The 27,459-nt window shown below is 42.1% G+C and overlaps 1 protein-coding gene across 1 annotated transcript in view; it reads left to right on the forward strand.

The window, feature by feature from the left end:
* The first annotated feature begins 15,650 nt into the window (after positions 1-15,650).
* LOC102397927 (UDP-glucuronosyltransferase 3A1-like) overlaps positions 15,651-27,459 on the forward strand; it is a 39,971-nt gene continuing 28,162 nt past the window's right edge. The window contains exons 1-2 of the mRNA XM_006074885.4: positions 15,651-15,885; positions 18,415-18,516. Coding sequence (XP_006074947.3) covers positions 15,792-15,885; positions 18,415-18,516 — 196 coding nt within the window. The 5' untranslated portion in view covers positions 15,651-15,791. The remainder of the gene's footprint in view (positions 15,886-18,414; positions 18,517-27,459) is intronic.

Raw genomic sequence — 27,459 nt, forward strand, 5'->3', positions numbered from 1 at the left:
TCCAGATTTCTTGTCTGATTGATCTGCCTTCCTTAATGAGTGGCTTCATCCTTAAGGTCACCCTGATTTTCCAGGTAGTCATTTTGGATCCAGTCAGCACATGGAATTTTAGGCAAGAAAAGGGAAACTCAAGGAAAGGCAATAAAGCAGGTTCATGCTAGCTGAGTTAGCGTCTTTAAAGAGGTTTCCCAAAGAATTCCAGTTAAATCTCATTGAGAGACCTGAGTCATGTGACCATTCCTAGCTACATAAATATTCTCCAGCTCTGACTGCAGTGCTGGGTACACTACTACTGCAAGTAATTGGGGGGTGAGGGGTGGCGAATAGGTGTTAGAAAGGAAAAAAAAACGACAGTGGATAATGCAGGAAACTAGGTCCTCGTCACATGTGGAGGGTAGGCAGGGAAGGGCTGGACTGAATGTATGTTTCACCTGTGACCTGGTGACTCAGTGACCTCAGGGACAGCCTTAACTGCCTTTCTGAGTGAAACAGTCAAAATAAGAACAGCAATCTTTTACCAGTGTGACATGTGTTATTCGTTCCAAGTTCTTTCATCTTCCTTTCTGCCATTTAATGGGACACCTGTGTCTAATCCATTCAGCTGAAAGAAACAGGAACCATGGGGGCAACCACAGAGGGAGAGGAGAGTCATTGTGTAAATTAAGACAATAGCAATAAAACTTGTTGCCACCTCATCAGGAATGCCTCCTCCAGCCAGGGTACATGGCTTGGAGAGTGGATGGGCTGGTTTTAGCTCCCACTGGCCCCCTCTTGTAAGCATATCTTTGCCAAGAATAATCTGCCCTACCACAGGGTAGTCCTGGCTGGTATACCCCTCCCACCCAGGGCAATTTCATGCTCATGCACACAGAAGGCGGAGAAGGCAACGGCAGCCCACTCCAGTACTCTTGCCTGGAAAATCCCATGGACGGAGGAGCCTGGTAGGCTACAGTCCATGGGGTCACGAAGAGTCGGGCATGACTGAGCGACTTCACTTTCACTTTTCACTTTCATGCATTGGAGAAGGAAATGGCAACCCACTCCAGTGTTCTTGCCTGGAGAATCCCAGGGACGGGGGAGCCTTGTGGGCTGCTGTCTATGGGGTCGCACAGAGTCGGACATGACTTAAGCGACTTAGCAGCAGCAGCAGCAGCATACAGAAGGCACTGGGATTGGCTAAGGAATTCCCTTGGGAAATTTTGTGGGTTTCTTTTTTTTTTTTAAGATCCAGGAAGGCTCCTTTCTCCATGCCAGGCTTTAAATTAGTTAATTATTTCTTTTTAATAAGTTCTTAAATGAAAGTTCCAAATTTAGAGACACACACATCTGCCAGAGTGAATTTTAAACTAATTTCTTCAAATTTCATCTCAAGATAACAATAAGTGATATCAATTAATAGTTGCACTGGGGATTCAGTCCCCCTGGGTTGTATTTATTTTTTTCTGATTTAAAAATTCAAGATGAATTTTGAGATATCTTTTTGTGTTACACAAAGAAAGGAAGGTTCCACAAACAAAGCCTGTGATCCCTGACTATAGATAAGACCACTGAGAATGATGACACTGGGTGACAACTCTTGCTTTCTCATTTGTGTTATTGAGAGCTGAGCTTCATCTGTCCTCTAATTGATTTTACAGATGAGTAAGCCTAAAAAATAGAACAGAAAAGAGTGCCCTCACTCCTTCCCCTTGTCATAGTTTATTCTATCTCATGGAATGTTACTAAGCTAAAGCCTACAGTTCCATATTCCTTTAGTGACCATTGATGAACTTGGCATCATCTCAGATGAGAGTTACTGTTACTTGGAAACCAATTAGCAAGCAGTAGCAGAAAGCCTCCAGAGAAGGCACTGGCACCCTACTCCAGTACTCTTGCCTGGAAAATCCCATGGGTGGAGGAGCCTGGTAGGCTGCAGTCCATGGGGTCACGAAGAGTCAGACACGACTGAGCGACTTCACTTTCACTTTTCACTTTCATGCATTGGAGAAGGAAATGGCAACCCACTCCAGTGTTCTTGCCTGGAGAATCCCAGGGACGGGGGAGCCTGGTGGGCTGCTGTCTGTGGGGTCTCACAGAGTCGGACACGAGTGAAGCGACTTAGCAGCAGCAGCAGAAAGCCTCAGTAGAACAGCCTAAGCCAGTAGCACTCAAACTAGGCTATCTTCAGCATCATGCATACGTGAAAACTGCCCAAGGGCTACATGACACAGAGTTGAAGGTGATAAATTTCCACCTTTGTGTACTCTAGTTTTCTAATACTGGTCTTCCTAACAAGGTGTTGTGTTTAGTTGACAGATCCTCTTTCTTGCCACACTTTTCGCAATTTCCTGACTTTTATTTTACAGAAGAAATGGACACCTTTCACCCACTCCCATTCTTCCCACGGTGCATTGCCTGGGGGTGGAAAAGTAGAGGTGACTGAGCCAGAAAGTCCTTGTAACTCAGATGATTTGTAATTCTTTGTTTTAACAAAATCCAAAGATGAACTGCGATTTTTTTTTTCAGCTGACAGACCTTTAAAGACAGTAACTTTTGATAATAGATTGCTGTGAGAATGGCATATTTATGTAGCACATTATTCTGAAGTCATTCAAAGAATGGAGGGACATCATTTTCAAGACAGTTCATAACAAAACTCAGTGCTCCTGTTATTTATGTGAATAGTTTCTCAGTGTTTGCATGACTAATCTTTAGAACTAGGTAACACAGTATTGGAAATGTTGCATTTTTTTTGGAAACTTACCTGTGATGATAGGCAGTTCTTCCAGTTAGTAACATACTGTGTGGTAATATAATTCTTTGAGAGCAAAGTTATAAAATAGGAAACAACATATTAATTTTATATTAAGTTTCACTCACCCTATAGTATCTATGTATATTTTATACTTTTATGACATACCTAAATTTTCCGTATTAAATAAATCATGCACTGTTATATATGAATTCTGAAGTATAAATGATTTAAAAAATGTTGATTTCGGGAGTACAGCACAGTGCTTCAGTTATATATGTATATTTTTGGATTCTTTTCTCTTACAGGTTATTACAAGATGTTGAGTATAGTTCCTTGTGCTCTACAGTAGGTCTGTTTTGGTTGTCTGTTTGGCATATAGTAATGCCAGCCAACTAATTCAGCCCTCTCCTCCAACTTTTTCTCAAATTTTTAGATATTTCTGGGTCATGCAGCTCAACTGTATTTTTAAATTGTAATCCCCCCCCCCAAATTTCCAATATATTGAAAAAAATCCACATATAAGTGAACCCAGGCAGTTCAAGCCCATGTTCAAAGGTCAACAGTATTTGTCTTTTGGATATCAGTCACAGCTCACAAAGAATGCCATTAATATCCTTCCATTTGGCATAGAGGAAAATATATACTGTTTTCCAGGGTTAATTTTGTGATCACAAAGTTAATTTACATATACTGGCCTCTGGGGAGAAATTCAAGCCCAGAGAAGACAGTCCTGGTAAATTCAAGCCATTCAAATGCAGGTGAAGTTTTCAGGTGAGTGGGGTCATAGAGAATGAATTAACCATTATAATGTGTGAATCACAAGTTAAATTTCCTGCACAAGCATTCTACTAAGAATGGGCTGAGTAAACTCAATTACCTATTTCAAACAGATAAAACAAGTTGAAGGTTCAGTGTTAATTTCTTGCAAAGTAGTCAGGACTCAGTATTATTGTAACAATACATAGACACAAGAGATCTTTCTACCCCAACCTGGATAATCCTTAGGTTGAGTGTCTTCAATAGGTAGGTATTATCAGGAACTCAGCTGTATCCTCATAACAGTGTAATGGTGCTTTATATTCACAAAGTATTGAGTACATGAGTCAACAGTCTTACCTATGGGTTTCTTGTTAAATGCTGTTGAAAATTTTGGCCTGTGTTTTCAACTATGTGGCCAGTTTTCAAAGTGTTTCCTGGGATCTGAACCAGGGCTGACTGGAAGTAAGTATGGGCTTTTTGTTTTCTTTTTCTGAATAGACAGTTGTCCCATGTTTTTCAAGTCCCTTGGTGGAGTGTCTCTTTGTGCAGACAGCTGAGACACTAGAGGGCACGCTTCCCAACTTGCTGTGTGACTTGTGAGTTGTCTAAGCAGCTCACCGTCTGACCTTTTCCTGGGCATAGAATGGAGGAGCCTGGTAGGCTGCAGTCCAGGCTGCAGTCCATGGGATCGCGAAGAGTTGGACACGACTGTGCGGCTTCACTTTCACTTTTCACTTTCCTGCATTGGAGAAAGACATGGCAACCCACTCCAGTGTTCTTGCCTGGAGAATCCCATGGATAGAGGAGCCTGGTGGGCTGCCGTCTATGGGGTCGCAGAGAGTCGGAAACGACTGAAGCGACTTAGCAGCAGCAGCAGCAACATTGATTTTTAGATACATAAATTAAGTTTTTAAAAGTTGGAAAAACAGCCCCTTTTTCATTGTAAGATATGTTTCCAATAAAATTTTATGTTTTGTTAAGTGATTATGTTTATGTAGCTTTGACCAAGTGAATGCAAGTATTAACAGAAAGTGATAATTCAGTAAAAATATTGGGCTCTTATAGAAACTATAAATATTAACTTGAATAATATTTATGATATTCAAAGTTATGAGAGAATACTCAGTACAGTGCTTTAATACATAAAGATACATAGATTAGAATTAAATTCTCTGGAGAAAGTGGAACATAAATAAAAACTTAAGAAGAAAATGGAATGACATAAAATTTCCCACTGAAAGTTGACAGCTCATTATCTATATTAAGAATGAATGATGGTATCAGTGCTGACATGCTGAGATTTTATAACTCACTGCATACATTTAACAGAATGATGCAACTGTTTATTGTTAAATGATATAATTACAATGACTAGAAATGACATCCTATTCAGTTATTTAAACTTAGACATTTTAGATGTCAATTAAAAAGTTTATTCTTACAAAATATAAATATAGTTGAGAAGATCACTTTTTTTTTGTCAGTGGCTTTCACAAAAAGAGGATTGTTTTTCCTTCATCAGAAGTAGATGGGAGGGAAGCAGGCAACTGACAGCAATGGTTCCATAGCTCTACAATGTCAGGAAGAACATGTTTATAATTCCCCCTCATGGTTTCAAGATGGCTGCTGCTGCTGCTGCTGCAAAGTCGCGTCAGTCGTGCCCGACTCTGTGCGACCCCTTGGACAGCAGCCCAATCAGGCTCCGCCGTCCCTGGGATTCTCCAGGCAAGAATGCTGGAGTGGGTGGCTGCCCAGCTCCAAATATCATTCATGTCCATGTCCCAAGGAGGACAAAAATGGAGAAATATGGGGAAAAAACGGAGAAAAAAGGGGAAATATGAGCTAGTAAACATTTTCACAGAATTACATTCCCTCCTCCTCTCACCAAGGGGCTTCTTTCCTCTTGCCTAGAATCTTGTCACTGAACCAGTCAAGACTGTAAGAGAAGCTATGAAAAATTTCTGCATTGGCAGCTGGTGAGGATTAACAGCTATAAGTGGGTGATGGTTTAAACAACCTGTAGTATTTGATACAAATGGCAAAGGGCCAAAAACCTCTCCACAATGCTTGATTCATAGAAGATTAATTTTCTGTGTTTTGAAATTTTGTCCTAGTCTGTATTTATCCAGTTCAGTTCCAGTTCAGTTGCTCAGTTGCCGGGGTCCAGCCCCAGCTGATCCAGGGTATTTGAAGGAGAGACGGCGTAGGCGAGGATCAGGAAACAACTGCTTAATTAAACGTTAATTAAGGATATAAAGAGTAATAGAATAAGGATAGCTCAGTGAGGAAATTCAGTGGAGAAAAGAGGCTGAATAAAATTCCAAAGCAGGGAATTTATGTCACCTATGAAGGCTGCAGGCGTCCTCCCGTTCTCCCGAAGGAGAGGAGACACTAAGGCCTCCCTGGTCAGATCTTAGAAGCCCAGGCAAAATTAGTAGGCTTGACGAGCTTCCCCGCCTCAGAGGAAAAATTCAGCCAGAAGGTGAAAGAAAGAACGACATGGGGAGACCAAGTTTCAGTGAACAAGGCCCGCACTTTATTTTCCAAAGTAGTTTTTATACCTTAAGTTATGCATAAAGGAGAATGGGGGAAGGGGTAGAGTCATGCAGTAAGCCAGGCTTTCTTCCTGCAAACTTATCATATGCAAAAGTTTAGGCGATTTGCATCATCTTCTGGCCCGGAGGCCTGTTAACATTTTAAGACCCTTTCTTCAGAAAACTTATTTTTCTCTAAAGGTGATTAGTCAAGCGCCACCCTCCAAAAACATTAGATAAAGTTGCATTCCTACAGAGAAAAGGTGTGGTGGGCTATGTAAAGTTTAAAAATAAACAAAACAAAACAAAACAAAGAATTAACTCAAGGGTCCCAGGTTACAAACATTAAAGCTACTATTTACACCAATTGTATTAATCAATACACTGCCAGAGACACAGCAGGTAAGGGATATAGAGACTTAGCAGCAAACGTTGGCCCAACAAGTGAAAAACCCTTCACCAATACAATTTCTAATCAATCTTTTAACTGCTCAAAGGAATCTGTATTTAGACAGTTTAGAACATCTCATGCCTCTCACAGTTGGGAGGCTCTGAGCAATCACATGTGGCCGGAAAAACCTATTCAGACAGGCTAGAGGATTTCCAAAGGAGTTTGTAGGTTGAAACACTGTCACACCCAGGAATTATTAACTGGAGCTGTAAGCTAACTCTTTTTTCAGAGAGAGGTAGTGGGGGACAGCCCCCCGTAAAGTCTGAGGTGTAGGTGAAAACACAAAGCAGAAAGTAGGCAGATTCTGGTTTTGGGGGTAGATGCTCGAGAATTTCCAGGGAGACTCCTGAGGCTCGATCCCGCCTTTGCATATGCCAAGCCTCCTTCCTCATGACCTTTGCCACGGGCGGAGCTTGCTCCCCCCACTCAGTCGTGTCCGACTCTTTGCGACCCCGTGTCCGACTCTTTGCGACCCCATGAATCGCAGCACGCCAAGCCTCCCTGTCCATCACAAACTCCCGGAGTCCACTCAAACTCATGTCCATCAAGTCAGTGATGCCATCCAGCCATCTCATCTTCTGTCATCCCCTTCTCCTCCTGCCCCCAATCCCTCCCAGCATCAGGGTCTTTTCCAAAAAGTCAACTCTTCGCATGAGGTGGCCAAAGTATTGGAGTTTCAGCTTTAGCATCAGTCCTTTCAATGAACACCCAGGACCGATCTCCTTTAGAATGGACTGGTTGGATCTCCTTGCAGTCCAAGGGACTCTCAAGAGTCTTCTCCAGGACCACAGTTCAAAAGCATCAATTCTTCAGCGCTCAGCTTTCTTCACCGTCCAACTCTCACATCCATACATGACCACAGGAAAAACCATAGCCTTGACTAGATGGACCTTTGTTGACAAAGTAATGTCTCTGCTTTTGAATATGCTATCTAGGTTGGTCATAACTTTCCTTCCAAGGAGTAAGCGTCTTTTCATTTCATGGCTGCAATCACCATCTGCAGTGATTTTGGAGCCCCCAAAATAAAGTCTGACACTGTTTCCACTGTTTCCCCATCTATTTCCCATGAAGTGATGGGACCAGATGCCATGATCTTAGTTTTCTGAATGTTGAGTTTTAAGCCAACTTTTTCACTCTCCACTTTCACTTTCATCAAGAGGCTCTTTAGTTCCTCTTCACTTTCTGCCATAAAGGTAGTGTTATCTGCATATCTGAAGTTATTGATATTTATAATGTTGACTAAAACAGATTCACAATGTGAGAGTTGTGAGTTAAGTTTTATTTGGAGCAAATGAGGACTGTGGCCTGGGAGACAGCACCTCAGATAGCTCTGAGAGACTGTCCCAAACAGGTAGTGGAGGAAGATCAATATATAAGATTTTGGTGAAGGAGAAGTTCAATGCAACTAAGCACTTACTTTACAAAAAGTTTTCTGCTTGTCATGAGGAGCTCATGTCACCATGAAGGAAGTTAGTGCTTTTCTAGATATGAAAAGATATAAGGATTGGGATCATGAAATCAGTTCCTGAACATATCTGACTATCAAATCATCAGACAGTCTTGGCACAATGAAAAGAATAACTTTTGTCTCCTGGTTACCATCTCTGACTGGGACTGAAGAGACATCTGGCTCAGAGTTGACCTCAATGACTTTCTCAGTGTGATGGAGACCACAGTCAGTATAAGGGAGGAAGTGGTTTCCTTCACAGAGCCCCAGCCTCGATCCCTGTGCAGATGAGAAGAAGGGGATGGAATTGTGACTGTTGATTCCAAGGACAGTACAGAGAGGAAGATGTGTTGCCCATCAAGGAATTATTTCCACAAATGAGTGGGAACTAATTTTCGTGGTTTCAGAAGGATGAAAGTCACCTTATTTAGAGTTCTGTAGAACATGTGATTTACAAATGGATTCTCTTGTCAATCACCATAACTCTGAAAACTTCTGTGCAGAAGACTTTATGCTATTGACTGAAGGTTAAAAACAGCAAAATGCCCCTCCATGTGTGGGAGTATGTGGATGTTAGACCCATTAACAGGTGCCCGTTTAAACCTGAGCATTCATGCATACTGTCCCCAAACTGTTCATTAAGCCTACCTAACTCTTTGCTAATCTTCTCACCTTTGCCTGGCATTAAGAAAATGCTGGTAGTAGGGAACAGGACTGAGGAGGCGGAGCATGACACAGGGACTTTTCTGCTGGCTTTGCCCTCCACAAGCTACAGAGAATCCGATGCTATTTACAGTCGAAAGAAGTTCAAGCAACAAGAGCAAATAAAACCCACACCTTCCCATAAGTGGAAACTACAAAGTTCTAGAGGGTTAAGTCCAGAGGAATAATATAAAAAAGAGAAAAAGGACATAGAAGGCCCAAGGATGAGTTAAAACTGCACCTAGAAGGAGAATAACTACATTTTGTATAAAAATCTTGAAAAAAAAGTCCTGGTAGATCAAAGCTATGACAACAGGAAAGGGACATGACGACACAAGGGGACCCAAGGTAACGGTCTTGGAAACACTTCATTTTTGAAGAAGGAGAGGTAAAAGGGAATGAAAGCTCTCTTTGGGTATTGGGTAAAAAAGAAAAAGCAACCAAGGGAAACATGAGTCCTGAAAGACAGCAGGAAGCTAGAAGATTGGACAATACAAATCCTTAAACATATCATCAAGAAATAAAAGTCATACATTAACAATACTGTAGTTGCAGATTATTTATAGAATTCTGTATATTATTAGACACTGACATTTGTCCATCACTGGATAGCTATATCATTCAAAATGTTAAGAACAGAAACATGAATGAAATAGTGACTTTTTTCCACAATTAAAAAATTTAATTAAAATATATGTACAGTATAGATAGAGACTCACACGGCTGATATGTTTCCTACCTGTCCACAAAGAACAAATTTAGAGTATTTGGCCTGACATTTTCTTTTTGATCCAATGTGAAATGGTATGTTGAGGTTGTGGTAAGTGGCTGCATTAAGTGGTCCCCAATTGCACTGGACTGGACATGGAACAACAGACTGGTTCCAAATAGGAAAAGGAGTACGTCAAGGCTGTATATTGTCACCCTGCTTATTTAACTTATATGCAGAGTACATCATGAGAAACGCTGAACTGGAAGAAACATAGGCTGGGATCAAGATTTCCAGGAGAAATATCAATAACCTCAGATATGCAGATGACACCACCCTTATGGCAGAAAGTGAAGAGGAACTAAAAAGCCTCTTGATGAAAGTAAAAGTAGAGAGTGAAAAAGTTGGCGTAAAGCTCAACATTCAGAAAATGCAGATCATGGTATCCGGTCCCATCACTTCATGGGAAATAGATGGGGAAACAGTGGAAACAGTGTCAGACTTTATTTTGGGGGCTCCAAAATCACTGCAGATGGTGATTGCAGCCATGAAATGAAAAGACGCTTACTCCTTGGAAGGAAAGTTATGACCAACCTAGATAGCATATTCAAAAGCAGAGACATTACTTTGTCAACAAATGTCCATCTAGTCAAGGCTATGGTTTTTCCTGTGGTCATGTATGGATGTGAGAGTTGGACTGTGAAGAAGGCTGAGCACCGAAGAATTGATGCTTTTGAACTGTGGTGTTGGAGAAGACTCTTGAGAGTCCCTTGGACTGCAAGGAGATCCAACCAGTCCATTCTGAAGGAGATCAGCCCTGGGATTTCTTTGGAGGGAATGATGCTGAAGCTGAAACTCCAGTACTTTGGCCACCTCATGCAAAGAGTTGACTCATTGGAAAAGACTCTGATGCTGGGAGGGATTGGGGGCAGGAGGAGAAGGGGACGACAGAGGATGAGATGGCTGGATGGCATCACTGACTCGATGGACGTGAGTCTGAGTGAACTCCGGGAGTTGGTGATGGACAGGGAGGCCTGGCGTGCTGCAATTCATGGGGTCACAAATAGTCAGACATGACTGAGCGACTGAACTGAACTGAACTGAATTGCACTGGGATAATGGAAACTAGGTAATTATGGAAATCGACTACTTAGAACACTTCCTAAGACCAATTATTAACTAGATATCTCTTTCTTTCTCTTTTAAAAAGTTTATTGGCTGCCCTGGGTCTTCATAGCTGTGTGTAGGCTTTCTCTAGAGTTGCAGAGAGCAGGAGTTACTCTCTAGTTATGGTACATGGGCTCTAGAGTGCATGGGTTTCAGTAGTTGGGGCACCCAAGCTTGGTTGCCCTGTGGCATATGGGATCTTCCCAGAGCAGAGATTGAACCTGTGTTCTCTGCATTGCAGGCAAGTTCGTAACCACTGGACCACGAGGGAAGTCCGTTTTTCTTTTTTAAATAATCTTATCTATTCAATAGTTTTGAAAATAAAAAAATGTATTTGAACTTTTTATCATGTTCAAATGCAAATACAGTCAAGAAAACTACATTTTCAAGATAATGATGTAGAAATAACAGTTATTTGCTAATACAACCATGAGACCAGGAATGGGGAAGTTGGATTTCTGGTTCCAGAAATGGCAGGCCAGGTATACCAGTTACGAAGCTGTTGATTCTCAGCTTCGAGAAACTTTGCCCTGCCTTGTGACACTGGCAATCTGCCAAATGCAGGCCCAGCTCCCTCCCTCTGGGACTCTGCAAACAGGCGACACCAGAGGAAGGCCGCAGGGACAGGTGGGGACTTGGGGCATCCTGGGCGCTCCCCGCTTATGCCAGCAGCACCACAGGGATGGTTTTTCATGGTGGCAGTGACGGTTTTAGTGCCAGGAGTGCTGTTCTGTTTGCAGCTCTTCCGAAATACTGGAGTCAGCCTCCCTGGGCCACTCACAGATATTAGCACTAGCTGGTGACTGCCCCTCCCAGGTCTGGGTTTCAGTTCTGTGGATTTCCTTCTGTGGTCCTAAAGCATCAACACCAGATGAGCAAGACACTCCTCCCTTCTCCTTCCAAGCTTTGCATGGCTCTTACCACCAACCTCTGAAAGTGAAAGTCGCTCAGTTGTGTCCGACTCTTTGCGACCCCATGGACTACACAGTCTATGGAATTCTCCAGGCCAGAATACAGGAGTGGGTAGCCGTTCCCTTCTCTAGGGGATCTTCCCAACCCAGGGATCGAACCCAGGTCTCCCACATTGCAGGTGAGAGATTCTTTACCAGCTGAGCCAACAGGGAAGCTCAAGAATACTGGAGTGGGTAGCCTATCTGTTCTCCAGCAGATCTTCCCAAGCCAGGAATCAAACAGAGGTCTCTTGCATGGCAGGCTGATTCTTTACCAAGGCTCTAAATTTTAGTAATTCTTACTTCTTCCCTTTGTTCCCTTAGCACAAGGGGTGGTGGCGGCCTTCCATAGATACTAACTCTAATGCCTCAGTATCTCTCATTTACTTACTGAGTTCTCTGAAATCTGGTGTAAGGTCTTTAATAAATACAATTAATAATTAAAGTAAGAAATAATGTTTCCTGAGGTTAAAAATATAGACTCCAAATGTGTGACAAAAATAGCATGTAAGTCAGGAGGGGGTAAATGGAACTTCTAAGGTCCTTGTGTTGCCCAGAAGTAGGTAAAAATAAGGACTAATTTTTGACCTTGATAAGTGGTAAAGGCATGTTGTGAATCTGGGATACCTTATTTGGAGAAAAGAGACAAGAGGGGAATCATTAGAGGGAGAAAATGGAGTCACAAAAAGTATTCCAAGCTGAAAAGGAAGACAAAACAGAGAAGAAAAGAAAGAATAAGAGGGAGAAATAAGAACATGGTCGATGTAAACCCATACACTTCGGTTCAGATACAAAGATTGACTGGCTTGATTAACAACAAGCTAATTGCCATTTCAAGAGGCACATCTAAAACATGGGGATACAGGAGGGTTGACTATAAAAGGATAGAAAAAGACAGGCCATGAATGCTAATGGAAAAGAAGACCTGAATAATTAGGAATAACATCAGACAGACTCGAGGTAAAAAGCTTTACTAGAGACAAAATTGGTACTTTTGTAATGAAGGTGAGTTATTTCACTGGGACTGTGGGAAACTATGAAAATGTATACACACTACTGGTGTGACCTCAAAAACTGGAACAGCAAGAAAAATTAGAATCATGGAGAGTTTAAAAAGTTTTTAATGACAAATTTCTAATATTTGTAAAATCAGAATTTTCCCATGTCCAACATTTAAGATTATAAACTCCTGGCAAATTTTCTTTCCTTTATATTCCCACCTATTTTCAACATTGCCTCCATCCCCTGCCCCAAATTATTCTGAAGCAAATCCAAAACACCCTGATACTTCATCTGTCTTCCAGAATGGATCTGAAGAGCCAAGGTATCTCTTTTTAAATAACCACAATAACATTATGATGCTTCTCCAAATGAATAGTAACTATTTAATATCATCAAATATTATGTTCCTATTTCTCTGATATTCATGCATTTTTAGAGTTCATTTGAATCATGCCATCTAAAATTTTTATATTCCCAATACCCCCCACCCCTTCCTCTGGTAACCACATATATGATCTCACAATTGCCGTTTGAACACAATACTTTAAAAACTGTGTTGTCAGTACAAAAAAAAAGAGAACTGCAAAAAATTGTGTGGTCTATTAAGTAGGTTTGTTGTTCACAGCTGGTGGATTGGTACCTTCTTTCAGTGCTCAGTATGATGGAGCAAAGGAGTAAATATCAATACACCAAAGAGGTTGAGAGTCAGATTTTTTAACTGTAAAAAGGAAATTACAAGTGTGAAAGTGGCAAAGATTAGAATCATCACTGGTTTGTATTGAAATTGAAGGTATCAGTGTGAATGCATGCTTTTTTTTAATAAACTAGATATAAACCTGACTATATAGAGAGATACAGGTATGTAATATTTATATCTATATCTATATATTTCACAAGTTTCCCCAGTGGCTCAGCAGTAAAGAATCCATCTGCGATGCAGAAGCTGTAGGAGACATGGATTCGATCCCTGGGCTGGGAAGACTTCCTGGAGAAGGGAATAGCAACCCACTCCAGTATTCTTGCCTGGAGAATCCCATGGACAGAGGAGCCTGGTGGGCTACAGTTCATAGGGTTGCAAAGGGTTGGACATGACTGAAGCGACTGAGCACTATATATTTCATAACTGTCCATTTGGGGGATATAAACAGTGGTGCTTCAATAACAGTGAGTACTTCCAGTGCCATATCCAGGGTTCTAAACACCAATTCCTACTAAAAGGGTTCCTAAAGGAATGGATAAATGTAAAACAGAGGAAGGGAAAGTACAAGATGAGTCTAGAAATCATGTGCAGCAAGAAAGAAAAGTCTCCAAAATAATGATGGTAAGAGAGTGTATTCCATTGAAGAAATGTGGATCCAGGAGTAAAGACTGATAATAAGTGAATAGAGACAGATAGATAGGTGGAGGGATAATTAAATAGATGGGGCAGAAGGCGATTTTGTTAGCAACAGTATTTGCTGTTTATACACTAAGTCGTGTCTGACTTTTTGCGACCCCATGGACTGAAGCACACTAGGCTTCCCCATCCTTTCCTATCTCCCAGAGTTTGCTCAAATGCATGTCCATACAACAGAATGCTGTATGATAAATGAAGAAAGAAAATAGAGTTAAAATCATTAATTTGCCACAAAAGGAATAATTGAATCAGGCAATAAATAGAAAACATAATAAAATGAGTGAGTGAAATTTGATGAAGAACAGAATTTACACAGTTTCAAAAGGACTCCCCACAACTTATTTCCTAATTTGGGCTAAAAAATAGTAGTTTTACAGTTGGAAATCTCACTGGACACCACCTTAAACAAGTGATCAAAGGTATCATCACTAGTATTAGGACAGACTGACATCCCAGGCTTCCTGCTGTGATTCACTGAGATGGAATCAACACAGCTTTTGTAGTATTCCTGCTAAAACTCTGTAATGTGAAGTAGAACGAGAAAACATCAGATAAACCCAAATTGAGAGCCATTTTACAAAATAAATGTCAGACATGAAAGAAAAACAGAAAGGCTGAGAAATCAATCCTTACTAAAGGGGATGAAACAGACATGATAGCTAAATGCAGTGTGTGATCCCAGACTGATTCCTGCACCAGAAATTAATATTACAACACAGGATATCTATTGAGACAGTTGATCAAATTTGAATAAGTTTGTAGATAATGTGATTACACTAATGTCAAATGGTACCTTCATATTGCAGATCAATTTTTTTTTCCCCATCGAGAAGACATAATATTTGAAAAGATGACAGTTATCAATGTGTATGCTTGTAATCTGGCTTCCCTGGTGGCTCAGCAGTAAAGAATCCACCTGTAATGCAAGAGACATGGGTTCAATTCTTGGATGTGGAAGCTCTCTTGGAGAAAGAAATGGCAACCCACTCCAGTATTCTTTTCTGGGAAATCCTGGCGGGCTACAGTCCATGGGCTGCAAGAGTCGGACATGACTGAGGGACTAAACCACCACCACAACACATATACTCACATAGCCTCAAACAGTATGGCCCAAACACGGAGGGAGGGACTTGGAAGGGAAAAAAGTGCAATAATTATTAGGAGAGTTTAAAATTTTTTCTAAAGAAAAATTTCATACTTTTATAAAAATAGAACATCTTGGTGCTCACCAATCCTATTTTATGATTCTCATTCAGAATTATAGTTTCAGCTTTTAGAGGTTCAGTCTTCTGAACCTGGACTTCCAGAGGTGTTTAAATCACTACACTAGCAACTTTCATGAGTGAGTTACTCAGTACTTTCCAAAGAAACTCTGAGCAATAAAGATAAGTCACTTTCCTTTGGTAATCAATTTCTGAGATCCTGAGCGTGGGACAATCAGTAGAGATTTTAAGCAGGTACCAGGGAAATGGGGCGTTCCGATGGCCCTAGGAGATTTTTAGAGCAGTTCGAAAGGAGACAGGGGTCCCATAACTTCTGGATGGATCCCTGAAAGGGAGTTGGGTCGGCACCATTTGGAGGTATAACTTTCTTCGATGTGATTTCCTAAGGTCCTTACCATTACTGGTTCAGAGTGTTTTTCTATCCGGAAGGTGTGGTGATTACGTGGACTGAGAGGGTTAAGCACACTAATCCCTCCTACCCCCTGCCCAGATTTAGGGAGGGTGAGGACAGAATATCCAATGGTGTACTTTCCTGGGGAGGAGAGGCCAAAGGGCGAGATGGACGTATAGAGCAAAGACCCACAGGATCTCTGTCCCCTGCTCCTGGCCTGCGTCTTTCCTTCACTGCCTGCGCGCTGCGCGTGCGGAGGGCGCGCGGGTTCCGGGGCGCCAGGCGCGCAGCCTAGGGCTCGGCTCCGCAGCCTCTCCGGAGCGACGATGGTGGCGCAGCGGGTGCTTCTTCTAGTCGTATATTTACTGCCTGCGCTCCTGCTCTCAGAGGCCGCCAAAATCCTGACTATATCCTCACTGGGTGAGTGCTTGGCCGGAGGATCAGGACAGGCTTGTCCCAGGCTCCTGGCCAGGAGTCATGCCAACAGCCCCCTTAGTCAGAGGGGCTTTTCATATGGTTTTCCAGGCTGGGCTTGTGTCCTAGGCTGGAGGAGGGAGAGGCTGGCGAGGGTTGTGGGGGCAGAGAGAGGTCTTTACTACCAAGGTGAAATTATTGATAGCCCTGGAGAAGAGGAGCAGTTTCCTGTCCTCTTTTTTTATTTGCTCTGGATGCGCTTCCCTATGGGCACAGCGGGAGCCAGAAGTTTTGGTCTATTTCTGAGCTTGAGACCCCAGGCCGTCTCCTCCACGGTACCTGCGGGATTTTGAAAGGGTCACTTTGAACTTCTGAGGGGTGTGCAACAGATGCCAGTAGAAAGTAGAAGGTGGAGTCCATTTCAGTCTCTGGGGACAGGTGCTCCTGGGACAGCAGCACGAACTGGGACTGTTTCCTAACTGGAAAACTGAGCGGGCGGGCAGACGGGAGGACCCCAGGGCAGTGGCGCATTTGGGAGCCCCTCTCTCACCCGTGCTGATGGAAGCTTTTGAAGGAGAGTGGAGCCGTTGATTCTGCGCATTGTGGGCCCAGTTTTATTTCCATTACTTTTGCCCCAGAGAGAACAGAAGACAAAAGGGGAAATTTTATCAGGATAAGGAGTCCTCAGAGGATGGAGTTTATCCATGAGTTTTATTTGACCCATCCTGAAAAGATGGTGGGCTCCCTAGCTTGCTTTTAGATCCCAGAGAACCTGGGGATCCTAGAGCTGGAAGAAATCACAGAACTCCTCTCACTGGGCCTCCCTTTTTATTTCCTGAGAGGAAAACAGAGGGTCAGGGAAATGAGGTGCCTTTTACAAGAGCACAACAGACCTCTCTCCTGGCACACATTGGGAATTCACTTATGATTTCTTACCTCAAAACCATCATCTTCCACAGATTCCACTCTTTTCCTTTTTTATAGTGGGGATTTCTAAAAAGCCTATTATAAACCTATTTTTCAATGATAGAGGTAACGGAGAAAAAGTTTTCTCTCTTGAAAGTACACTGTCCTCCAGCCTCAACTCCAAGGACAGAGCTGGGGCAGTTAACCAGGTGCCGGAAGCCCCACCTTTGCCCCTTATGAAGAGCCACGTGAACAGCTGTGTCTGTGCCAACCTCTTCTCCCTCGCAACCATTTCTTCCAACAGTTAATGTGAACAAGAGCAGGAAGTCTAAGCAGGGGTACTATGTTTTATGTAATTTGTGTTACCTCAGGCAACACAAGTATGGATATAAAATACTAGAGTAACTCCCACAGACACACACTATGTAGCTCTGTACCACTCTCTGGGTTTCCCAGGTGTCTCAGTGGTAAAGAATCCACCTGCCCATTCATGAGACCAGGGTTTCCATCCCTGGGTGGAGAAGATCCCCAGAAAAGGAAATGGCAATCCACAGCAGTATTCTTGGCTGGGAAATTCCTTGGACAGAGGAGCCTGATGGGCTATATAGTCCATGGGGTTGCACAGAGTTGGACACGACTTATCAACTGAGCCCTGCACGTACTACTCACCACTGACCCGATGATTATAGGACTTTCCTCTCTCTAACGACCCCAACTTCCCAACTTTGGCAAGTCTGTCCCTTCCCTGGAGATCTGGCTTTCTCTGCTGCTGAGACTCACAGATGCAAGAAAAATGCCCCATGATAGTACATAATTTTAGATAGGCTATTGATGTAATGGAGCTCACATCTCTCCCAAGGATTAAGCCTCTTTTTATTAAAGATCCCCAGATTGTCCTAGGATGGATGTCCTGTTTCTCATGCATATAAGATACTGCAAGCCCATCCTATGGACCCCACAGTTTTCCTGCTTGTCTTAATGGATGTGAAACATTCAACTGAGAAACTTGCTGTGAAATATATTTGAATCTCAAGCATTTTGGCTCTAAGTGGTGGCTCCACATCTTTTCTTCCAATGGCTGTTTCTTAGAACCAAATTCAAGCTTCCATATTTCTGGCTCCTACTCTAGCGTTCATGTCCAAAGAGAAGAATTTCAGAAATAGCTTGGATTGACTGCCTATTAGGAACACTCCACACTCTCATGCATGGCACTGGGCCAGAATATCTACCAGTACAGTTATTTTTTTAGGCTATGGCATCTCCATAAGACCCCAGCTAAAATGCAGGGTGTGCCTTAGGATCAGGAACTCCAAAGACTTAAACACCAAAATTACATTACATTGTTGCAAAGACCGCAAATCATAAGAGGGACTCTTTAGTGGAGGATTGCCCTCCATTACAGGTCAAAGATAGTGGAGGTCAAAGGTAGACAGGTCAAAGATCTGGGCAGGCAGAATATAGGTATCCAGTTTGGGACTTAACCAGAGTGAGAAAGAGGAACTGGAGAAACTCATCTTTCTCTACTCACTGTTAGCTTTCTGTTATCTTACCCTGGTTTGCCCCACACCTCCACATCAATTTCATACCCTCAGTTCTCGTCTTCACAAAAATGATATATATTTTTCCTAGGTGGAAGCCATAGTCTACTAATGCACCGGGTGTCTCAGATTCTTCAGGATCATGGTCATAACGTCACTATGCTTTCTAATAGAGGAAGAAGTCTAGCCTCAGGTATCTTTTTTCATAATTATTGAATTCTTCAATCCCAGACAAAAAGAGGCAGTGCCCTTTGTATAGTACTGCTTAACACAAAACTTTTTTGAATCTAGTATTGAAATAATGGACAAAAAGTGTGGAGGATGTGTGTGTGTTTATGTTAAGTGCTGGATATCTTTTTTTTTTAGAAAATGTTCCCTCTTCATTTTTTGGAAGCATTTTATTTTTAGATCTATTTATTTTTAATTGAAGGATACTTGCTTTACAGTATTGCATCTAGGTTTCTACCAAACATCAACATAAATCAGCCATAGGTCTACCCATGTCCCCTCCCACTTGAATATCCCTCCCACCTTCGTCCCCATTCCACCCCTCTAGGTTGTTGTCGAGCCCCGGTTTGAGCTCCCTGAGTCATACAAGTGCTGGATATCTCAATAACCTCTACATTTATTTGTCTATAGTTTACCCACTTATCTGGATGTCACTTTATTTCAGGCAAGCCTCCATACATTATTATGGAAAAATCAGTGGCCTCATGAGTTGTATATAGCAATGTCAGAAGTTCTTGAGTTACTGAATCTAGAGACACTGTGGGTTGAAAGACTTTCAGCTAAAATGAAGCTTATTAATCTGATCAGCTTTTCTCTGTTGATAAGGATACAGAGGCTCAGGGAACTTGAATGATTTGTTTGAGTTCACATAGCAAGTTAATCAGTTCAGTTCAGTTCAGTCGCTCAGTCATGTCCGACTCTTTGCGACCCCATGAATTGCAGCACGCCAGGCCTCCCTGTCAATCACCAGCTCCCGGAGTTCACTCAAACTCATGTCCATCGAGTCGGTGATGCCATCCAGCCATCTCATCCTCTGTCGTCCCCTCTGTTGGGTGAATCTGGGACTTTAAGCTCTGGGTTTCTCCATCAGAGTTGCTAAAACTTAAATTAAAAAAAAAAATGCAAAATTAAGCAGCTTTGTTGGAAAAAATAAGTCTGAGCAATTATAAAATTCTGAAGATGAATTTCCAGCTTTGCTCTTGTTTAGACTGTTCTAAAGAGCTCCCTGGTGGCTCTGACGGTAAGGCATCTGCCTACAACGTGGGAGACCCGGGTTCAATCCCTGGGTCAGGAAGATCTCCTGGAGAAGGAAATGGCAACCCATTCCAGTATTCTTGCTTGGAAAATCCCATGGACAGAGGAGCCTGGTAGGCTACAGTCCATGGGGTTGCAAAGAGTCCTAATACCGTGTTAATCACCTTCTAGATTGGGTTCCATATTGTTCATCAAATATCCCTTCTATCCATACCCCTTTGTATCTGCCTTGACTGTCAGTCGTGAACATTTCATTTTGGTGGTTCCCATGGCTTTGAGAAACTGCCAAAAGACCCTCTATCTCTTTTAAAAACTTACACAACATTCCAAAATCTGCAAACAGTTTGGGGGTTCCTCTTAGTTTTACCTGAGTTTTAATCGAAGTTCAGAGTTTCTTTCAGTATTCACATATCAATGAAAATTTCTTAGGTTTTGAAATAAAATATTCATTTTTCTCTTCCCTTGATGGCAGACTAAGGTGTTGTATCTTTCATTCTCAGGGCTAAGGTGAGCACCACTTGATATAGGGAGGAGTGCATGAGTCCAGTTAAAGTACCTGTTTAGATAACTTCCCTATAGTGATTTTTATTTACAACTTAAATAAATGACTTCAAAAAATTAAAGTAGCAGATATTTCTGATATTAGATGTACTATGGTTCCCATCAATAACTGAAATCACAAGTAGCAGGTTGCACCCTAAAGAGAACTTAATTGTCTGAAGTTCTGACTCTTTTCCTTTCCCCAAGACAGCGTCTCTGTATCTCTGTCTACTAGCTAGATGTTCTCCAAGTGACAGATCCTCTTTGTTTTTGGGGGAACTATATAGTTACATCACTGATCGACTGGCTTACACACACTCAAGCCGATATCTGCCTAGAGTAACTTTCTCTTGACTGGACAATTCTCACTCTTTTCAGCAAGTTCTGTTTTCTTTGGGTGTGTAGGTATAAGAGTACATCAAAGAAACTCTATGTTGGAATTCAGGCTTTTAACTGGGCTCGTGGGCTCTTCCCTTTATCAAGTGGTGAGGGTTGGACAGGACTAAGTGACTTCACTTTCACTTTTCACTTTCATGCATTGGAGAAGGAAATGGCAACCCACTCCAGTGTTCTTGCCTGGAGAATCCCAAGGACGGCGGAGCCTGGTGGGATGCTGTCTATGGGGTCGCACAGAGTTGGACACGACTGAAGTGACTTAGCTTTAGAACCAGCTGAGAGAAAGTTACAAGAGTTAGACAGATGAATATCAAAATGTCACCTTTATCAAGGTGGTTCAGGAACTTGTCCATAGATGTTCATTAAGTATCAAAGTTAGGTAACAGCGTGGAAAGAGACCCTGGGTCTCTATAATCTCTGGGTGTTATTCTGCCTCATAACTGGTAGTAGCCATTCCGGGCTTTGGGTCAGTTTAGTTCAGTTCAGTTGCTCAGTCATGTCCGACCCTTTGCAACCCCATGGACTGCAACACACCAGGCTTCCCTGTCCATCACCAACTCCCGGAGCTTACCCAAACTCATGTCCATCAAGTTGGTGATGCCATCCAACTATCTCATCCTCTGTCGTCCCCTTCTCCTCCTGCCTTCAATCTTTCCCAGCATCAGGGTCTTTTCCAAGGAGTCAGTTCTTCGCCTCAGGTAGCCAAAGGATTGGAGCTTCAGCTTCAGCATCAGTCCTTCCAATGAATATTCAGGACTGATTTCCTTTATAATTAACTTATTTGATCTCCTTGTGGCCCAAGGGATTATCAAGAGTTTTCTTGAACACCACAGTTCAAAAGCATCAATTCTTCAGTGCTCAGCTTTCTTTATAGTCCAACACTCACATCCATACATGACTATTGGAAACATAGCTTTGACTAGACAGACCTTTGTTGGCCAAGTAATGTCTCTGCTTTTTAACATGCTGTCTAGGTTGGTCATAGCTTTTCTTCCAAGGAGCAAGCGTCTTTTAGTTTCATGGCTGCAGTCACCATCAGCAGTGATTTTGGAGCCCCCCCAAAATAAAATTTCTCACTGTTTCCATTATTTCCCCATCTATTTACCTTGAAGTGATGGGACCAGATACCTTGATCTTAGTTTTCTGAATGTTGAGTTTAAGGCCAACTTTTTCACTCCTCTTTCATTTTCATAAAGAGGCTCTTTAGTTCTTCTTTGCTTTCTGCCATAAGGGTGGTGTGAGGCTGGCTTTGGGTAGTTTCATCACGTGTATGCACTGAAACAAACTCAGGGAGCTTTTCCTCTATGTGGTGCTCTTTTGCTTTTATGGCATTCTGCGTTATGAATTCTAGCTGCTGTAGGAGATAGCCAGGCCAGATCTGGGTACCTCTTCCATGAGCTGTACCCTGGAAATTTTCTTCAGCCAGCCATCAATGCCCTGAACTGCTGGGTGTCCAATGTCTAAAAGCCATTTTATTGTATATTGTTCTTTTATTTTTTTAGTTGTTTAAAGTAGGAAGTAAATATAATCTTGTTACTTCCTCTTGGCCACAGAAATTCCTTATCTTCATTATAAAACATTTTTGAAGTAATATTGCATAAACTGCACAATGGCACCCCACTCCAGTACTCTTGTCTGGAAAATCCCATGGATGGAGGAGCCTGGTAGGCTGCAGTCCATGGGGTCGCTAAGAGTCGGACATGACTGAGCAACTTCAATTTCACTTTTCACTTTCATTCATTGGAGAAGGAAATGGCAACCCACTCCAGTGTTCTTGCCTGGAGAATCCCAGGGACGGAGGAGCCTGGTGGGCTGCCGTCTATGGGGTCGCACAGAGTCAGACACGACTGAAGCGACTTAGCAGCAGCAGCAGCAGCAGCACATATTTAAAGTATATATATATATATATATATATATACAAGTATATCTATAACTGTGAAACCAACATAATTCAGATAGCAAAATATATTTCTTACCCCCAAATATTTCTCATGTCCTTTTGCAGTTTCCCCTTCTGGTCCTCTCTTCTTACTTTTCAATTCTCATTGCCAGTCAATTGCTAATATGTCACCATATGTTACTTTGCATCCTCTAGATTTTACATAAGTTTGATCATAATTACTCTTATTTTACTCAGCATAATTATTTTGAGATTCATTTACATCGTGTGTCTGAATAGTTCATTCTCTTTTATGCTGAGTAATGTTCTATTGCGTAGATCATCACAGCATGTTTATTGAATTGCCTGTTGATGGACATTAGGGTTGTTTCCAGTTTTGCACTATTAAAAATAAACCTGCTGTCGACACTTGTGACCAAGGCTTTGTGTGAACATGTGCTGTTTTTTCTCTGAAGTAATTGCTAGGAATGCAGTGACAATTAGGTGTATGTAGCATTAGGTATACCCACTCCAGTGTTCTTGTCTGAAGAATCCCAGGGATGGGGGAGCCTGGTGGGCTGCTGTCTATGGGGTTGCACAGAGTCGGACACGACTGAAGCGACTTAGCAGTAGTAGCAGCAGCAGCATTAGGTGTATGTTTAACTTTTTAAGAAATGGTCAAACTATTTTCTAAAATGGTTGTAACATTCTACTTTCTCACAAAAAGTGAGAATGCAAGTTCCATGTGTACCAAATCCTTGTCAATACTTGGTATAGTTAGTCTTTTCAACTTTAGCCATTCTTGTGTAGGCGTTTAGTTGTATTTAGTTGTGGTTGTTGTTTGCATTTCCTTCATGACTGTTGATGCTAAGCATTTTTTATGTGCTTGTTACCCATATATCTTCATTGGTGATATATGGGTAATACATGATTTATCAGGGCTTCCCTGGTGGCTCAGACAGTAAAGCATCTGCCTGTAATGCGGGAGACCTGGGTTTGATCCCTGGGTTGGGGAGATCCCCTGGTGAAGGGAATAGCAACCCAGTCCAGTATTCTTGCCAGGAAAATTCCATGGACAGAGGAGCCTGGTAGGCTACAGTCCATGAGGTCACAAAGAGTCGGATACTACTGAGTGACTTCACTTTCACTTTTCATGGTTTGTCAAAATTTTCCCATTTTCTTTTTTTGGCCACTCCACTCATCTTGCAGGATCATAGTTCCCCAACCAGGGATTGAACTCACGCTCTGGCAATGAAAGCACTGAATCCTAATCCATGGACCACCAGGGAATTCCCAAATTTTCCCCATTTTTAAAGTTGAGTAGCTTGTTTTCCTGTTACTGAATTTTCAGAGTCCTTTAAATATATATTTTAAACATAAATATTTCATCATATATAAGCTTTGCAAATATTCTCTCCAAGTTTATGGCTTATCTTTGAAGAGCATAATTTCTAATTTTGATGAGATTGAATTTCATGCTTTTGCTTTATGTATTGGTATGAATATATAATTTTTTGTTTATTCCACTAACATAAATTTCACTGATTGATATTAAAATGTTAAACTAACCTCATTTCATGGGAACATTGATTGACTTGGTCAAGATATATTTTCTATTTTATATATTTTTAGATTCTGTTGCCTTAAATTTTGGTTTAAAATTTTATATCTGTATTCATGTAGGATATTGCCCTGTGATTTCTTTGAGATGTGTTTTTCTGGCATTGATATCAGTACAATGCTTGCCTTACAGGATGAATTTGGGAGTGCTCTTTCCTCAGTTTTCCAGAAGAGTTTGGGTCTGTGGGGGCTAGTCTGGTGCTGTGATAGGCTGAAAGCCTGGGATTTTGGAAGCTGGTCGGCAGTCCAGATTTGCAGGGGCTGGCCTGATACTATAGGCTTCTCCAATGACTCAGAGGTAAAGGATCCCCCTGCAGTTCAGGAGACACAGGAGATGCAGGTTGGTCCCTGGGTCAGGAAGACCCCTGGAGGAGGAAATGGCAACCCACTCCAGTATTCTTGCCTGGAGAATTTCATGGACAGAGAAGCCTGGTGAGCTGCAATCCATGGGTTTGAAAAGAGTCAGACATGACTGAAGTGACTTCGCAGGCACATGCATGGCCTGATAATTGGGGTAAACCTGAGTTGTGAGAGTCTTTAGGAGTCTGGGACCATGGGAGCTATCAGGCAACAGGGTGGGTGAGGGACCTGGGTTTGTGGGAGTTCCTGGGAAGCCTGGTGCCGCGGAAGGCATCTCTGACTGTGGAAGTCAGTTCTGTGCTGGGGTGGGCCAGTTCCAGGGTACATGGTAAAGTTGAATCTTACTTCACTTTTCTTCTCCCATGGGAAAGGTAACTGTCCCTGTGCTGGGCTGCCTGGGCTTGCTGGAGAGGTAAGGTGGGTAATATGAATCTATTGTTCTTACCTTCTTAAATACATTTTTTCTCATTTCTGTGCTTTGCCCAGGTGCTGTGATCCCCTGCCTGGAATCCTTAGCTCCTGTGAAGTTATTTTCATGCATGAATAGTTGTTCAGATTGGTGTTTCTGGGAGGGGATGGGGCTAGAAATTCTTATACCATCATTTTTACTGGTGTTACTTAAGGAGTGCTGTTTTCGTATTGAAGTGTTTGTGAATTTCTCAAATTCTTTCTGATTTCTAATTTCATCCCACTATGTTGGAGAAAATAACCCTTTTTGTTTGTTTGTTTATTGTGTTTTAGTAATGGCTTAAACATGGTGTGTTCTGGAGAATGTTCTTTGTGCACTTGAAAAAGATACATTTTGCTGTTGTTGGGTGGAGTGCCTTATAGTTGCCTGTTATCCATAATTGGTTTATCAGTTCAGTTCAGTCGCTCAGTTGTGTCCGACTCTTTGCGAACCCATGAACTGCAGCACGCCAGGCCTCCCTGTCCATCACCAGCTCCCGGAGTTTACCCAAATTCATGTCCATCGAGTCAGCGATGCCATCCAGCCATCTCATCCTCTGTCGTCCCCTTCTCCTCCTGCCCCCAATCCCTCCCAGCATCAGAGTCTTTTCCAATAAGTCAACTCTTTGCATGAGGTGGCCAAAGTACTGGAGTTTCAGCTTTAGCATCATTCCTTCCAAAGAACACCCAGGGACTGATCTCCTTCAGAATGGACTGGCTGAATCTCCTTGAAGTCCAAGGGATTCTCAAGAGTCTTCTCCAACACCACAGTTCAAAAGCATCAATTCTTCGGCACTCAGCTTTCTTCATAGTCCAACTCTCACATCCATACATGACCACTGGAAAAACAATAGCCTTGACTAGATGGACCTTTGTTGGCAAAGTAATGTCTCTGCTTTTCAATATGTTATCTAGGTTGGTCATAACTTTCCTTCCAAGGAGTAAGCGTCTTTTAATTTTATGGCTGCAGTCACCATCTGCAGTGATTTTGGAGCCCCCCAAAATAAAGTCTGACAGTGTTTCCACTATTTCCCCATCTATTTCTCATGAAATGAATTGGTTTATAGTTGTGTTCAAACATTTGGCTTCCTTGTTGATATTCTAATTCTGCATCCATTTTAGTTCTCCCTTTTTTATCTTCTTTACATTAAGTGGATATTTTTTATTTTGTATTTTAAGTTCTTTAATAATTTCTTCACTATTTTAAAAGCTTTTTTCCCCCCTTAGCAGTTGTTCTTCAGTTCAGTCCAGTCTCTCAGTCATGTCTGACTCTTTGTGACCCCATGGACTGGAGCACACCAGGCCTCCCTGTCCATCACCAGCTCCTGGAGTTTACCCAAATTCACGTCCATTGAGTCAGTGATGCCATCCGGCCATCTCATCCTCTATTGTTCCCTTCTCCTCCTGCCTTCAATCTTTCCCAACATCAGGGTCTTTTCAAAGGAGTAAGCTCTTCCCATCAGGTGGCCAAAGTATTGGAGTTTAGGTTCAACATCAGGCTTTTCAATGAACACCCAGGACTGATCTCCTTTAGGATGGACTGGTTGGATCTCCTTGCAGTCCAAAGGACTTTCAAGAGTCTTCTCCAACACCACAGTTCAAAAGCATCAATTCTTTGGCACTCTGCTTTCTTTATAGTCCAACTCTCACATCCGTACATGACTCCTGGAAAAACCATAGCCTTGACTAGATGGACTTTTGTTGATAAAGTAATGTCTCTGCTTTTTAATATGCTGTCTAGGTCGGTCATAACTTTCTTTCCCAGGAGTAAGTGTCTTTTAATTTCATGGTTGCAGTCACCATTTGCAGTGATTTTGGAGCCACCCCAAAATAAAGTCAGCCACTGTTTCCAGTGTTTCCCCATCTATTTGTCATGAAGTGATGGGACCAGATGCCATGATCTTTTCTGGTTTTCTGAATGTTGAGCTTTAAGCCAACTTTTTCACACTCCTCTTTCACTTTCATCAAGAGGCTCTTTAGTTCTTCCTCACCTTCTGCCATAAGGGTGGTGTCATCTGCATATCTGAGGTTATTGATATTTCTCCTGGCAATCTTGATTCCAGCTTGTGCTTCCTCCAGCCCAGCATTTCTCATGATGTACTCTGCATAGAAGTTAAATAATCAGGGTGACAATATACAGCCTTGACGTACTCCTTTTCCTATTTGGAACCAGTCTGTTGTTCCATGTCCAGTTCTAACTGTTGCTTCCTGACCTGCATACAGATTTCTCAAGAGACAGGTCAGGTGGTCTGGTATTCCCATCACTTTCAGAATTTTCCACAGTTTATTGTGATCCACACAGTCAAAGGCTTTGGCATAATCAATAAAGTAGAAATAGATGTTTTCCTGGAACTCTCTTTTTTGATGATCCATCAGATGTTGGCAATTTGATCTCTGGTTCCTCTGCCTTTTCTAAAACCAGCTTGAACATCTGGAAGTTCACGGTTCATGTATTGTTGAAGCCTGGCTTGGAGAATTTTCACCATTACTTTACTATCATGTGAGATGAGTGCAATTGTGTGGTAGTTTGAGCATTCTTTGGCATTGCCTTTCTTTGGGATTGGAATGAAAACTGACCTTTTCCAGTCCTGTGGCCACTGCTGAGTTTTCCAAATTTGCTGGCATATTGAA

This window comes from Bubalus bubalis, chromosome 19, assembly GCF_019923935.1.
Source record: "Bubalus bubalis isolate 160015118507 breed Murrah chromosome 19, NDDB_SH_1, whole genome shotgun sequence".
In the NCBI taxonomy this organism is placed as follows: Eukaryota; Metazoa; Chordata; class Mammalia; order Artiodactyla; family Bovidae; genus Bubalus; species Bubalus bubalis.